The sequence below is a fragment of the Rana temporaria genome, chromosome 9 (genome assembly GCF_905171775.1).
Source record: "Rana temporaria chromosome 9, aRanTem1.1, whole genome shotgun sequence".
Classification (NCBI taxonomy): domain Eukaryota; kingdom Metazoa; phylum Chordata; class Amphibia; order Anura; family Ranidae; genus Rana; species Rana temporaria.
This window is the reverse complement of record NC_053497.1, coordinates 9,370,097-9,387,661: the sequence shown is the minus strand read 5'-3', so window position 1 is coordinate 9,387,661 and position 17,565 is coordinate 9,370,097. Positions and strand designations below refer to the sequence as shown.

The 17,565-nt window shown below is 48.2% G+C and overlaps 1 protein-coding gene across 1 annotated transcript in view; it reads right to left on the bottom strand.

Moving 5' to 3' along the window:
• TNFSF8 (TNF superfamily member 8) overlaps positions 1 to 17,312 on the bottom strand; it is a 72,592-nt gene extending 55,280 nt beyond the window's left edge. The window contains exon 1 of the mRNA XM_040325090.1: positions 17,112 to 17,312. Coding sequence (XP_040181024.1) covers positions 17,112 to 17,275 — 164 coding nt within the window. The 5' untranslated portion in view covers positions 17,276 to 17,312. The remainder of the gene's footprint in view (positions 1 to 17,111) is intronic.
• Positions 17,313 to 17,565: the final 253 nt, after the last annotated feature.

Genomic DNA, 17,565 nt, shown 5'->3' with positions numbered 1-17,565 from the left:
TACAAAACAAGATACGACTGCATCTCGGATCGATCCGACAGGCGTACGTCTTAGTACGCCGTTGGATCGTAGATGCATTTTTCCGCCGTCCGCTAGGTGGCGTTTCCGTCAAATTCCGCGTCGAGTATGCAAATTAGCTAGTTATGGCGATCCACGAACGTACGTCCGGAGCATTTTTTACGTCGTTTGCGTTTGGCTTTTTCCGGCATATAGTTACCCCCTGCTATTATGAGGCATACTCAATGTTAAGTATGGCCGTCGTTACCGCATCGAATTTTGAATTTTTTACGTCGTTTGCGTAAGTTGTTCACGAATAGTGATTTGCGTAGAATGACGTCACCGTCGGAAGCATTGGCTTGTTCCGGTTTATTTTCGAGCATGCGCACTGAGATACCCCCACGGACGGCGCATGCGCCGTTAAAAAAAACATTGTTTACGTTGGGTCACGACGTATTTACATAAAACACGCCCCCATCACATCCATTTGAATTCTGCGCCCTTACACCGCCAAAGATACACTACACCGCCGTAACTTACAGCGCAAATTCTTTGAGGATTCGAAAAAAAAAAAAAGTTACGGCGGCGTAGTGTATCTTAGATACGCTACGCCCGGCGGATATATGCGCCGATCTACGTGGATCTGCCCCCATGTTGTTAAATAGAGCAGCCCTGGGTGTCAAATATTTTTATGCCATTGTACCATGCCACGATACTCAACGTACCAAGAGCTATAAATATAGGGGCAGATCCACAAAGGAAGTACGCCGGCGTACTTTCAAATTTCCCACGTCGTATCTTTGGTTTGAATACTCAAACCAAGATACGACGGCATCTGGGTTAGATCCGACAGGCGTATGCCTTCGGATCTTAGATGCAATACTTCAGAGTCCGCTGGGTGGCGTTCACGTCGTTTTCCGCGTCGGGTATGCAAATTAGTTATTACCGACGATCCACGAACGTACACGCGGCCGTCGCATTCTCTTACGTCGTCTCTAGTTGGCTTTTTCCGGCGTATAGTTAAAGCTGGTATTTTGACGCGTATAGTTAGACTTGCCATGTTAAGTATGGCCGTCGTTCCCGCGTTTATTTTGATTTTTTTTTTGCGTAAGTCGTCCGTGAATCAGGATCGACGTAATTCACGTCTATGTTAAAAAAAATGACGTCCTTGCAACGTCATTTAGCGCAATGCAAACCAGGAAATTTAGGGACGGCGCATACGCAGTTCATTCGGCGCGGGGACGCGCTTCATTTAAATGAAACACGCCCCCTAATCGCCGATTTGAATTACGCGCCGTTACGCCACCAGAGATAGACTACGCCACCGTGACTTACGGCGCAAATTCTTTCAGGATTCAAACCGAGGACAAGTAAGTCACGGCGGCGTAGCGTATCTCAGATACGCTGCGCCGGGGCAGATCTTTCTGGATCTGCCCCTATAGTAATTATTAGCAGATTTTCCCCGAGACCTGAAAGTTATTTTGAGGGATCCTCCATGTTAAAAAGGACGCGAAAGGCTGATATATGCAGTAAAATGTATTTCCAAGTATTCTCGGCGGACCTCGGAAAACACATAGCAATGTAGGATTTGGCCATAGGCACCATGCCTGAGGAACTTTTGGCAAATAGATACAAACTGCCGCAGCTTAAGTGATGAAAGGATATCACCCGGCTGTAGAGAAACGTCTATTAAAAATACATTCATGTGTTTCCCTCTGTAGTAAATAATGATATCCATGGCTGTACAGCGCTCTCCAGACTCCAGGAATATCTGCACAACACTACAAAACAGATAGAAAATGTACCGGCATCCTGTGATATATCATCAATAAACCTTCACTGTAAGATAATATGCTACATTCACAAAGGTGCTTGACAAGTCAGCATATAACACAGTACAAAATCCATCCAAGGTAAGACCTGTGGTGCCATAAGAGAGCAAGAGTTCTTATATCCGTAAGGAATAGTTCACTATTGATCTCTTATGGCACCACACAGTCTTAACCTCAAGCATGCCCCCTGGGTAACGCGTTTCAAGGGTGAACCTTTTTCATTGGAGTTCATTGACCTTGAAGCATTGAGTTTGCACTGACTAATTAAAAAAAAAAACATACCTTTATTGTAAAACCAATAAAAAGGTATAACACTAAAAACCATGGGCCAGATTCTCGTAGAACGGCGTATCCTAGCGGCGGCGTAACGTATCCGATTTACGTTACGCCTCCGCAACTTAGACGGGCAAGTGCTGTATTCTCAAAGCACTTGCTCCGTAAGTTGCGGCGGCGTAGCGTAATTCGGCCGGTGTAAGGCCGCCTAATTCAAATGTTGAACAGGGGGGCGTGTTTTATGTTAATGTGCTGTGACCCGACGTGATTGACGTTTTGCACTTACGGCGCATGCGCCGTCCGTGGAATATCCCAGTGTGCTTTGCGTCAAAGTACGCCGCAAGGACGTATTGGTTTCGACGTGTACGTAAATGACGTCCAGCCCCATTCACGGACGACTTACGCAAACAACGTAAAATTTTCACATTTTGACGCGGGAACGACGGCCATACTTAACATTGGTACGCCGCAGTTATGCCTCATATAGCAGGGGCAACATTACGCCGGGAAAAGCCTAACGTAAACGGCGTATCTTTACTGCGTCAGCCGCGCGTACAATCGGGAATTCGCATATCTAGCTAATTTACATATTTTGACGCGTAAATCAGCTTACACGCCCCTAGCGGCCAGCGGAAAAATGCAGTTACGATCCGACGGCGAAAGAGACTTACGCCTGTCGGATCTAATGGATATCTATGCGTAACTGATTCTAAGAATCAGGCGCATAGATACGACGGCTCAGATTAGGACTTACGACGGCGTACATGGCGCTGCGCCGTCGTAAGTCCTTTCAGAATCTGGGCCCATACCTTTATATCCAGATGGTAAAGCAGTTCTCACCTTGGAGAATGGTATTAGTTCCACTTTAAATCAAGAGCAATGAAGGGTGACAATGCTGATCCCATATAACAGCTGTCTTCAAAACTGTGGCCCAGGGGCTGGATGTGGCCCTTTGCTTGATTTTATATGGCCCTTGGGGCATCCCCCCCCCCCACTGTCAGCAACAGTGAGGCTTATTATATTAATGACAACTCTGTTGTTGAAGGCATATTAGGACAGTACCTCATCCCTATGAATATTGATAATCGTACACCGAAAGAGGATGGGATTTTTGAGGTGCCATACAAGTCCGGCAAAAAACAAGGGTATGTCTACAACACATATACTTTATTCATAAAAAAGTTAAAAACCATAGATACATAATTATTTGCAGATACAGATATACAGTCAACAATGGGTGTTGTACTGGATTCCAAATGCACTTATGTCTTCTACATGTTTCGCCACGTTGGCTTCTTCAGGAAGTATTTAAGTGCAACAGTACAACTATAAAGAGAATAAATGTAATTAATAAATGGTGGGGCATAGTTCCTGCTACTGACACCGACAGTGGTCCCACTGAAACCAATGATGGGGCACTATTGATCTTTTATTGAAAAGAATCAAGCAACCAATTTTATACAAAAGTAAAAAACAAAACTATAGTACAAAACTTCAAACATAAATCCAAAGAAAACACATCCAGGTTCAGAATATATACAATATATATACACTATACACCACCACCAAAACATTACTACAAAACTATTTACACAAAGCAGCAGAGAGGGCCTAAGAGGCACAACCCGTCACCTATGTACGCAGCCATTTATCAAAAATGTATCAAAAATAATAATCTAGGGTGATAAGAGACAGACAGCCACACCCGGGAAAGAGACTCCTGGCAGTCAGGGAGGCTTGAAACCCCTCCACGCCTTCAGCCAAGCCACCTGACCCCGCTTGTCTCTCTCAAGCCCCCGAATCTTCCCCACCTCATGCACAATGTCATACACCACCACCTCAACAGGAAGGATTTTTTGCCGAATGCTGACCTGACACCGTGCGTTCCAGGTGAAATAACGGACCACTAGGCTAACTAAAAAAAGTGTATCCAAACAAAAACCTCCACCGGTACTGAATGCTCCGTACACCCACTCGGCATAACCCAGCCTGGAGAGGAAAGGAACACCGAGCGCCCGCCCCACCTGTTTGTACACTTCTATGTTAAAAGGGCAACGAAGCAGAAAATGGTCCATAGTCTCCTCCTCACCTGCACACTCCTCCCGAGGACAGCTACGATCCACCCCACTGCGGAATTTCAAATTGCCCCGAACATAGAGCCTCCCATGGAAGCACAACCAGGCCAGATCCCTAAATTTAGGAGGTATTCTATCCAAATTAATTAGTCTCAACCCCGCCCTCAAAACTGGGCCTGGGCAATCCCTTAAGGCCAGTGGGTCATGAAAGACTTCGCTCAAGACTCGACTCATAAGGTCTTTCCTCGGAACCGATCTGAGATCTTCAGCCGACAATCGCCACTGCCGCAGTAACTTCAGGCACGGAGCTACATAGGCTGGTAGCTGACCACGATGACCCCTGCGATTCTTCACTTGGCCACCTTCTTCCCAAAGTCGCAGAAAAGGACTAAACCAAGATCTAAATATGCCTGCCCATCCAGGAGGTTCCACTGCAAGCATACTACCAATGTTAAACTTGAGAAAAAGCAGTGAAAAGAAAAGAACTGGGTTGACCATACCTAAGCCACCCTCCCTCCTGGATAGGTAGGTGACATTCCTCTTGATGGGGTTCAGTCTGTTCCCCCACAGCATCTGGAAGAACACACTACTGACCCTAGCATAGAGAGACACTGGCAAGATGCAGACAAAGCTGACATACAAGAAGATCGGAATCAGGTAAGTCTTAATCAGATCAACCCTTTCCCTCATAGATAACTTCCATCTCTTCCAGTTGACCACCTTAGCATTGGCAATTTCCAGTCTGCCTTCCCAGTTTTTGAGGCCATAATCGCCGGGTCCAAATTCAATGCCTAGAATCTTAATTCTTTCCCGGGGCACTGGAAAGGTGTCCGGGAGATCAAACCCCTCACCTTCCTTTCCCATCCAGAAAACTTCGCTCTTTTCCTGATTGATCTTGGAGCCTGATGCTTCAGAATACCGTGATGTCAGAGAGACCACCTCCTCCGCCTCATCCGTCCCAGTGACAATCACCGATACATCGTCCGCATAAGCAACAACCCTCAATGGCGGCTCACCCGGGAGCCCCACTGGTACCCCACACAACATGCCGCTCTCTAGCCTCCTGATGAAGGGGTCGATTGCAAACACATAGAGCAGGGGACTCAGGGGACAGCCCTGGCGCACCCCGGAGCCAACCTCAAAGGACTGCCCAACCCAACCATTAACAAGAGGGAAGCTTTCTGCCCCCTTATACAAGACTTTCAGCCAATCAACAAAACCACCCGGCAGACCGTACTTACTAAGGAGCAACCACAGGTACTCATGGTTAACACGATCAAAAGCCTTTGCCTGATCCAATGTCAGCAAATACTTTCCCCAGCCTGCAGCCCTGCACCGCTCCAAGGCCTCCCGGACAGCTAACACCGCTGTGAAGGTGCTCCTACCCTGGACCGAACAGTGCTGATGGCGAGAAAGCAAAGACTCTGCTACTGACGACAGGCGCCAGAAAAATATCTTCGCCAGTATCTTTCTATCGACATTAAGAAGGCTGATGGGGCGCCAATTCTCAATCATCGAAGGATCTTTACCCTTTGACAGAAGAATCACAGCCGAGTGCCTCATGGAAGGGGATAGCACCCCCTCAGCAAGACAACTGTTAAAAACCTCTACCAAATGTGGGGCCAGAATAGACTTAAAGGCTTTGTAAAACTCAGCCGTCAAGCCATCCGGTCCGGGTGACTTTTTGATGGCAAGCTGTTCAATTGCCCTCATCACCTCTTCAACTGTGATCTCCTCTGTCAAATTCATCAATGGAACATCTCCACCATTTAGACCTGGAGTAGAGTCCAAAAAGCTTTCCATCTTGTCACGGTCAAGCTCTTTCCTTCCAAGAAGGTCGGCATAAAAGGACCTCACGACCTCCAGAATCCCTGACCTGGACTTTGTCACGGAACCTGTACTGTCCTTAAGGCCAACGACCGCTTTAACAGCTACACCTTGTTTGCAGTTCTGGTAAGGGTCAGGCGAGTGGTACTTCCCATAGTCCCTCTCCAGAACCAAAGAGGCATGCCGGTCATATTGACACTTCCTGAGAAGGAGTTTCACTTCGGAGATTGCCCCAGGATCTCCTCCTCTCGAGACAAGAATATCCAGCTTCCTCCGCAAACGTTGGTAGGTCATGTATTTATTAAACTGTGTTCTATTGGCTAGGCCCCTGAAGAATCCAGCGATCCTCTTTTTGGTCAGCTCCCACCACTCAGCCTTGCTGCTACAAAAATCCAGGAGGCTCACCTGTGCCTGAAAGAATTCCTCAAAGGATTGTCTAACATGTTCTTCCTTGAGTAGAGTCGAATTCAATCTCCAGATGCCCTTTCCTCTCTGAGGGGCGTCTGAAGCATTCAGGGCCACAGATAGCATACAGTGATCAGAGAACTCTACTGCCAGCACCACTGGGGGTGAGAAAGCAGAGGCCTCCTTCAAAAAAAACCTGTCTATCCTACTCTGACTATTACCACGATGAAAGGTGAACCCGGTGTCATCCGGGAGGTGCGCAATGTGCACATCCACAAGACCAGCATCCCTAACCATACTATTTAAAAAAACGCTATCATATCCCAGCCTGTCCTTGAAGGCCTTCCTGTCCTTGGGCCTAGTTACTGTATTAAAGTCACCTCCAAAGACCACTTGCCGGGATGTAAAAAGAAATGGCTTGATCCTTGTAAAAAGGCATTTCCTGTCCCACTTTGTGTGCGGCCCATAGATATTAATTAGGCGCAGGTCCTGCCCTCCCACAAGGACGTCTAAGACCATACATCTCCCAATCTCCACCTCAATAACCCGCCGGACAGTTACCATGCCGGTTTTAAACAACACCGCCACACCGCCGTAAGGCTCGGCCGCAAGAGACCAGTAAGATGGACCATACCTCCACTCTCTCTTGGCCATATGAATATCTGCCAAGGAGGTGAGCCTAGTCTCTTGCAAAAATAAAATTTCAGCATCTAATTGGCTGAACAAAAAGAAGGCCATAGAACGAGCTCTCACTGACTTAATGCTGGCAACATTTATTGTCGCCACTTTTAACGGAGGGGGAACCGCCATTTGGGTTATTGGGTGGATTGCTTCTTAGCTCCCCTCTGCTGCTCATCACCAGAAGCCTCCCTCTTTCTTGAGGCCGCCTCCAACTCCATCTCTGAATCAGAGCTCAGTTCTGAAGAAGCGCCAGATGAGGAAATGTCCCACCTAGCGGACCTACGACGGGTGGAGACAGGCACCAGAGCTTCCCGCCCCCGTTCCGTCCTCACCGCCTGCTTCTTCCGCCGCCCAACCTTCCTTCTCTCCTCCAGGTACTTGAGGTCAGCCTCAGAGATGCCCTCATCCCTTGTTTTTTTCTTTGAAGCGACCTTTTTAGTACCCGCAACCACTCCTGATGGGGGGGGTAAATCCGACTTAGGAGGGATAGACTTCTGGGGGGTAACTGACTCAGGGGGCACAGACTTGGAAGGTTCTGACACAAGAGGAGCGGGTACAGTAGGCTGGGGGGACACAGATACAGATACAGAAGGAGTACTTACAGACACAGAAGGGGTGGTCACAGGAACTGGGGAGGAAACTGGGGAGGAAACTGGGGAGGGATCCTGAGCAGGACCAGGGGGGTCGGTCACCGCAGCGGAGGATGGTACACCAGGGGCCTCCCCCTCCATCCTGTCCAGCCTTGACATCTCATCCACTACCTCCTTCTCCATATTGTGCCAGGCCTCAGGGCATCTGCTATAAGGGTGGCCAAGTCGCAGGCACAGGTTGCACCTGATCTTCTGGGTGCAGTCCTTGGCCATATGACCCTGACCCCGACACACTGAGCATATCAAGGCCGAACAGGAGGAGCTAAGGTGCCCCCTCTCTCCACAGCGGTGGCACAGCTTCGGCTGACCAGGGTAGAAGACGGTCATCCTATCCCTCCCTATGAAAGCCGAGGAGGGCAGGTGACGGACAACATTTCCATCCCTGGCCAGCCTGACTGTTACCGACCATCCCCCAGTCCAGATGTTACGCTCATCTAATATTTTATTGGGTTTGGTCAAAACCTCCCCGTAGTTCCTCAACCAGACCTCCAGATCCCTGGCAGGGACGCTCTCATTGGTGAGGATGATAGTGATCTTTTTTACTGTTGACTGCTGCGAAATCGCAACTGGGGCCAGACTTTCCCATTCGGGTCTTGACCTGCACCGGGCCTCATATCGTTCCCAGAACAGGTCAAGACCCTCTGGCTTGGTGAAACTGACTGTATACTCTCGCGTCCCTGACACATGAATAAAAGCATAGAGATCGTTAACCCCAAAGCCCATTTCTAGAATTAAATCCACCACTGCACGCCTTGCAGGGGGGATTGCACCACCTTCCCATTTCAAGATGACAACATTACGTCTTGGGCCCCCAGCAGAAGCCAGAGACCCAAGACCATATCCTGGGGGGCTCGAGGTGGTAGCTCGTAGAGGAAAACCCTGCTTGGGGGCGGAGCTGCCAGGGACAGAGCGTACCACCTGAGCGAAAGTGGGTTTATTAGGGCCAAGACCCCACACTGAAGTCACTTTATCTGCATGAACAGAGTTAGTATTGTCTATCCCACCTGAAATGGGACCATTGTCCATCCCACCTGAACTGGGACCATTGTCCATCCCACCTGAACTGGGACCATTGTCCATCCCACCTGAAATGGGACCATTGTCCATCCCACCTGAAATGGGACCATTGTCCATCCCACCTGACCTGGGATGATTATTATCAGCCACACACACATTCCCATCAGGTATAATTATAGTTTCTATTGCAGTACCGGCCGTCGCCTGATGCTGCGCTGTGGAGTCCAGAGCAGCAGTGGGGCAATCAGCTCTGGTCTCAGCATCAGGAGGGTTAATGGGTTCTGCTGGGACTTGCAGTTCCTTCACAGAAATGTCATTTTTTAAATGGATCTCTTGCTGCATTGCAGCCTCAGCAGGCACATTATTACTGTATACAGGACTGGCAGTCTTATTATTAGGCACATTATCAGTCATTGATGGTACATACACAGTCTTATCCACAACATGGGGCTTAGCTGGCTTCACTTTATCAGGTACATCATCTGCAAAATCTTCATCATTGAAAACCATCTGATCCCCCCGCACAGGAGACTCCATTACCTGGATCACCCTCAGCATGCCTCCTGAGTCCTGGGAAGGCATTGGGGTGCTTACCTCTCCCTGGGGGGGCAGGGGGTCAGAACTGGGGGTCTCCTCCTCCTCCACCTCCATCTTTGTCACCTTTGCAAACCTCTTGTCGTTGCAGAACTTTTCCTTGAAAGGACCATCCCTTCCCTCCATTATGGCCACGATGGTCTCCTGGTGGTCCACACGGACCTTGGCCAATTGGATCTCTGGATCCATGGATCCGCGTTTCTGGCTATGTAAGCCTTCACGTTGCCTTCGCAGGCGCTTCAGCTCCGCACGTAGCTTGTACAGCTTATCCCTCTCCCGGTTTAGGACTTTTATCCCGGCCACCACTCGCTCCCGAATGGCCTCCGAGCCTTCATCCACACCAGGGGCAGAGAGATCACCAGCTGAGGCTTGTAGAGGGGCAGACATGCCAGCAGATGGCCCAGGAGATGGCTGAGAGCCTCCAGCAGGGGAGGCCCCACTGCCCTCCATGGCTTCCCCAGAAAGGGGCCAGGAGAGCTGGGATAGATTTCCAGGCAACTCCCTTCTCACACAGCAGCTCCAGACACACCTTCCTCCTCACACACCTGTGCTCCAATGGTGGGTGGGGCACTATTCCTCCCACTGACACCAATGATTGGACAGTATTCCTCCAACTAGCATGGATAATTGGGCACTATTCCTCCCACTGACACCAATGATGGGACACTATTTCTCCCACTGACACCAATGATGGGCCACTATTCCTTCCACTGACACCAATGATGGGACACTATTCCTCCCACTGATACCAATGATTGGACACTATTCCTCCCACTGACACCAATGATGGGACACTATTCCTCCCACTCATACCAATGATGAGACACTATTCCTCCCACTGATACCAATGATGGGACACTATTCCTCCCACTGATACCAATGATGGGACACTATTCCTCCCACTGACACCAATGACGTGACACTATTCCTTCCACTGACACCAATGATGGGGCACTATTCCTCCCACTGACACCAATGATGGGGCACAATTCCTTCCACTGACACCAATGATGGGGCACTATCCCTTCCACTGATACCAATGATGGGGCACTATTCCTCCCACTGACACCAATGATGGGCCACTATTCCTCCCACTGAAACCAATGATGGGCCACTATTCCTCCCACTGGAACCAATGATGGGGCACTATTCCTCCCACTGACACCAATGATGGGACACTATTCCTCCCACTGAAACCAATGATGGGGCACTATTCCTCCCACTGACACCAATGATGGGACACTATTCCTCCGACTAGCACGGAAAATTGGGCACTATTCCTCCCACTGACACCAATGATGGGCCACTATTCCTCCCACTGACACCAATGATGGGGCACTATTCCTCCCACTGACACCAATGATGGGGCACTATTCCTCCCACTGACACCAATGATTGGACACTATTCCTCCGACTAGCACGGAAAATTGGGCACTATTCCTCCCACTGACACCAATGATGGGGCACTATTCCTTCCACTGACACCAATGATGGGGCACTATTCCTTCCACTGACACCAATGATGGGGCACTATTCCTCCCACTGACACCAATGATTGGACACTATTCCTCCGACTAGCACGGATAATTTGGCACTATTCCTCCCACTGACACCAATGATGGGGCACTATTCCTCCCACTGACACCAATGATGAGACACTATTCCTCCCACTGATACCAATGATGGGACACTATTCCTCCCACTAATACCAATGATGAGACACTATTTTTCCAATTGATACCAACGATGGGGCACTATTCTTCCCACTGATACCAATGATGGGGCACTATTCCTCCCACTGATACCAATGATGGGACACTATTCCTCCCACTGATACGAATGATGGGGCACTATTCCTCCCACTGATACCAATGATGGGACACTATTTCTCCCACTGACACCAATGATGGGACACTATTCCTCCCACTGATACCAATGATGGGACACTATTCCTCCCACTGATACCAATGATGGGACACTATTCCTCCCACTGATACCAATGATGGGACACTATTCCTCCTACTGACACCAATGATGGGACACTATTCCTTCCGCTGACACCAATGATGGTACAGTATTCCTCCAATTGATACCAATGATGGGACATTATTCCTCCCACTGATACCAATGATGGGACACTATTACTTCCACGGATACCAATGATGAGACACTATTTTTCCAATTGATACCAACGATGGGGCACTATTCCTCCCACTGACACCAATGATGGGACACTATTCCTCCCACTGACACCAATGATGGGACACTATTCTTCCCACTGATACCAATGATGGGACACTATTCCTCCCACTGATACCAATGATGGGACACTGTTCTTCCCACTGACACCAATGATGGGACACTATTCCTCCCACTGATACCAATGATGAGACACTATTCCTCCCACTGATACCAATGATGGGGCACTATTCCTCCCACTGATACCAATGATGGTACAGTATTCCTCCAATTGATACCAATGATGGGACACTATTCTTCCCACTGACACCAACGATGGGACACTATTCCTCCCACTGACACCAATGATGGGACACTATTCCCCCCACTGACACCACCAACGATGGGACACTATTCCTCTCACTGATACGAATGATGGGGCATAGTTGCCAACATTTGTCCAGGGACACTTTGCAGCACAGCTATTGATTAATTACCACACTGACTTCCCCGAAGCTCCACCCACTACGCATTATCTTCGCCAGGCGAAGATTATGCGGAGTGGGTGGAGCTTCGGAGAAGTCAGTGTGGTAATTAATTAATAGCTGTGCTGCAAAGTGTCCCTGGAAATTTTTAAAAAATGTTGGCAACTATGGATGGGGCACTATTCCTCCCACTGATACCAATGATGGGACACTATTCCCCTCACTGACACCAACGATGGGACACTATTCCTCCCACTGACACCAATGATGGGACACTTTTCTTCACAATGATACCAATGATGGGACACTTTTCTTTACAATGATACCAATGATGGGACACTATTCCTCCCACTGACACCAATGATGGGACACTATTCCTCCAATTGATACCAATGATGGGACACTATTCCTCCCACTGATACCAATGATGGGGCACTATTCCTCCCACTGATACCAATGATGGGGCACTATTTCTCTCACTGATACCAATGTTGGGGCACTATTCCTCCCACTGATACCAATGATGGGACACTATTCCTCCCACTGATACCAATGTTGGGGCACTATTCCTCCCACTGATACCAATGATGGGACACTATTCCTCCCACTGATACCAATGATGGGGCACTATTTCTCTCACTGATACCAATGATGGGACACTATTACTTCCACGGATACCAATGATGAGACACTATTTTTCCTATTGATACCAATGATAGGACACTATTCCTCCCACTGACACCAGTGATGGGACACTATTCCTCTCACTGATACCAATGATGGGACACTATTTCTCTCACTGATACCAATGATGGGACACTATTACTTCCACGGATACCAATGATGGGACACTATTCCTCCCACTGACACCAATGATGAGGCACTATTCCTCCCACTGATACCAATGATGGGACACTATTCCTCCCACTGATACCAGGATGGGGCACTATTCCTCCCATTGACATTTTACAGAACACAGATGACGTTATTAATCCCAAAGGGAAATTAGGAAATTGTTACGGCACAGGCACACTTAACAAAGACAACACATGTTTACAACAATAAACTCAACAAGATGCAAAAACACAACAAAATGACCAATAAGAGCCATTAACACCAAATAACAAAATTATAAAACCACACTACAAATAAAACATTGTATCATTACCGCTCCCTGACTGGCTGCTAGAGGTTACAGCACACATTATGGATCACTGTTTATTTTCTAGAGGTTACAGCACATGATGTATTGGTTGCTAGAGATTACTGTACATCAATACTGCTCAGATATTGATTGCTAGAGGTTACTGGACATCTATACCACTCACTAATTGGTTGCAAGAGGTTAATGCACAATATTACTGCTCACTGATTGGTTGCTAAAGGTTACAGCACATCATCTTCTCACTGCCTGCACACCGTGGACTAGGGAGGTGAGGGGACCCATCATAAGACCGAAAACTCCTAGGAATCCTGGGATCAGTGACAATACAGGGGGGAGGGGGGTTGATCAGTGTTGCCAACCGTCAGTGGGGTAGATTCACATACCTTTTGCGGCGGCGTATCTCCAGATACGCCGCCCTAATTTGAATTCCGCGCCCGCGTAGCGTTACACCGATTCACAAAGGCAGTTACGCTGAAAAAATAGGCTTCCTCCACCGACGTAACTTGATTGCGGCGGCGTAGAATTGTGTGCAATATAACTTTGGCCGCTAGGGGCGCTTCCGTTGTTGTCGGCGTAGAATATGCTAATTTCCTAGATACGCCGATTCACAAACGTACGTGCGCCCGGCGTTCGTTTTTTACGTCGTTCGCGTTAAGGCTTTTTCGGCGTAAGGCTGCTCCTGCTATTAGGAGGCGCAGCCAATGTTAAGTATGGACGTCGTTCCCGCTTCGAAATTTGAATGATTTACGTCGTTTGCGTAAGTCGTTCGCGAATAGGGCTGGACGTAATTTACGTTCACGTCGAAACCAATATGTCGTTACGCCGTACTTGGAAGCAATGCACACTGGGATATGTACACGGATGGCGCATGCGCCGTTCGTAAATGACGTCAATCACGTCAGGTCATCACATATTACCATAAAACACGCCCCCCCCTTCCACATTTCAGTTACGCGGGCTTACGCCGGCCCCATTTACGCTACGCCGCCGCGACTTACGGAGCAAGTGCTTTGTGAATACTGCACTTGCTCCTGTAAGTTGCGGAGGCGTAGCGTAAATACACTACGCTGCGCCGCCGTAAATTATAGCGTAGCTACCTGAATCTACCCCAGTATTTTTACTGGCAACCAGTAAAAAACAGGCACTTTTCTCCGGCCAGTAAATGCCAGTGACAGGAAAAGGTTGTGGTGCTCGGCTCGGAAATGTGCAGTTCCCAGCCCAGGGCCAGCCGAGACCATTTGCGTGTCTGCTACAGTGTGCTCGGGTGGTGCGGGCAAGGGGGGCCCGGGTCTGGCGGAGGCGGTACCTGCGTGTGTAGTGTGATGTCATGATACAAGGGAGCGGAGCCACTGGAGCCATGTGTGTGGGTCTGCGGGACAGGAGTAAGGAAAGCCAGGAGCGGGACTGTTAGTGCTGTTTGGACTGGAACGGACTTAAGGGACCCCCTGGAATGGAGAGAGACTGTCGCTGTGACTCAGGAGGGGGCGTGTCATGTCGGTGAGGTGTCATCATCATCTGCGCTACTGCACACTGCTGTCAGTGTCACTGTGAGAGTCAATGTCATGTGTGTGTGTCGCCCATTCTATTTTCTTACTCTCTTGAGTCCTTTCACTGAGCTACTTACTTACTATATCAATGCAAAGGTATGGACGATGGAACAGCCGTCGGATTTTACGTTGTTCACGTAAGTCGTACGTGAATGGGGCTGGGCGTATGTTACGTTCACGTCGTTGCCATTGAGCCGTCGTATCTTAGGGCGTAAATACGACGTGATTCTGAGCATGCGCCGTTCGTTCGGGAATTCATTTACAAGGGGTCACAGCTAATTTTAATACAACACGCCCACTACCTTCCTAATTTGAATTAGGCGCGCTTACGCCGGCCCATTTACGCTACGCCGCCGTAACTTAGGGAGCAAGTGCTTTGTGAATACTGGTCTTGCCTCTCTATGTTACGTCGGCGTAGCGCATATGAGCTGCGCTACGCCCGCACAGAGATACGCCGCTGTCTGTGAATCTGGCTCATTGTTGTCAGAGGATGCAATAATAACCCCCAATATTGGTGCCAACGAATGCAATATTAACCCCCAACATCAGTTTCATTGAACCCAAAATTGACCCCAACATTGGTATCAGTGAACACAATAATAACCCCCAACATTGGTGTCAGCGACTGTAACAATAACTCCTAACATTGGTATCAGAGAACGCAATAATAACCCCCAATATTGGTGCCAGCGAACGCAATAATAACCCCCAGCATCGGTTTCATTGAACGCAAAATTGACCCCAACATTGGTATCAGTGAACGCAATATTAACCACCAAAAATTGTGTCATTGAACAAAGTAATAATTCCCAACATTGGCCTAGATTCAACAAGCAATTGCGTCTGCGTAACCATAGTTAAGCAGCGCAATTGCTTAATTGCGCCGGCGTATCGACTGCTCCTGATTCAGGAACCTCGATACGCCGACTGCAGCCTAAGATATGCGTGGCATAAGGCTCTTATGCCGTCGTATCGTAGGCTGAATTCTTACGATGGCCGCTAGGTGACGTTCCCGTAGTGGTCAGCGTAGAGTATGTAAATTGCATACTAACGCCGATTCACAACCGTACGCGCGCCCTACGTATGCAGTTTACGTCGTTTACGTTCGTCGGGTTCCGCGTAAGGCTGCTCCTGCTATTAGCAGGGGCAGCCAATGCTAAGTATACCCGTCGTTCCCGCGTCGCGATGTTTGAAAATTACGTAATTTGTGTAAGTGAATCGTGAATGGCGCTGGACGCCATTTACGTTCACGTTGAAGCAAATGACGTCCTTGCGACATCATTTGCCGCAATGCACGTCGGGAAAGTTTCCCGACGGAGCATGCACACTACGTTCGGCGCGGGAACGCGCCTAATTTAAATGATCCACGCCCCCTACGGGATCATTTAAATTACGCGCCCTTACGCCGGGCATTTTTAAGGAGCGCCCGCGCAAATTACGTAGCTACTACTTCATGAATGAAGCGTAGCGCACGTAAATTACGGAGGCGCAGCGTTAAAACGGTACGCTGCGCCTCCGTAAGAGGGCGCAAGTCGTTACTGAATCCACCCCACTGTTGTCAGAGGAGGATGCAATGATAACCCCCAACATTGGCGTCAGTGAATGTAATGATAACTCCTAACATTGGTATCAGTGAACACAATAATAACCCGCAAGATTGGTGTCATTGAACGCAAAATTAACCCCAACATTGGTATTAGCGAACGCAATAACAACCCCCAACAACGGTATCAGTGAACACAATAAAAACCCGCAAGATTGGTGTCATTGAACGCAAAATTAACCCCAACATTGGTATCGGTGAACGCAAAAATAACTCCCAACATTGGTGTCTGTAGATGCACTAATAACCCCCAGACATGGTATCAGTGGACGCAATGACCCCCAACATTGATGTCAGAGGCTGTAATAATAACCCTCAGCATTGGTGCCAAGCCCGCCGGTCTTGTATTGGGTACCAGGGATTTCTATCTATCTATCTATCTATCTATCTATCTATCTATCTATCTATCTATCTATCTATCTACCTATCTATTATGAGTGAATGGTGCCCCTTTTGAACACGACCTGCCCCTTGGCGCTATTGGAAGAAGCTCTTTTCTTTCTTTCTGGGTACTTTTTTTTGAGTAGGTCAATTTATTACGGATACCTCTTATTGTGTATAATTGTCTTCTGAACAACCCATCATGATTGTAGACAACTACAAATGAGTTCAAATATTTGCTTAGTTTCCAAACCGTAAAGATCTGTGTATACAGTAGGAGCCACATGGCCCTATCAGGAGGGCTCCCCTGGGTATGGGTCCCCTACCGGTTGAGAACAGGTGATTGAAGTCACCTTGAGACCTCCATCAAACTGTGCAAATACAGAAACTAATAGAAGGACATGAGCTGAGAAAGGAGGACACTTACCATTCGGTCGCTCAGTAAAAGCACCAGTGTGGTTGCTGTACAGACTAGACAGAGAGCACAGGCGGTGCTGCTGATATAGCACAAGGTTTTTTTAATGGCACGCAGCTCACGGGTAGCAAGATCTTGTGGTTCCATCATTTTCAGCTTCTGAAAGTTTTCTGAGTTGCAGGAACTGTTTTGCAATACATACAGCAGCTATTCTAGTCTCATCATATAAACTCCCACACACTGCATGTTATCTACACCAGATCTTCTGTCTGCTAGGAAGAAATCAAAGCATCTTTTCCCTGAATGGTTTCTCCCCACTGTTTCTCAAAACTCGTTTTTAATTTTAATATAAGAGAAAAGGTTTAAACCCCGAAAATTAAAATTACCTGACTTACGCATCCAATGACTAAGCATAACCGAAAGCAGGAAAATTACGTAGA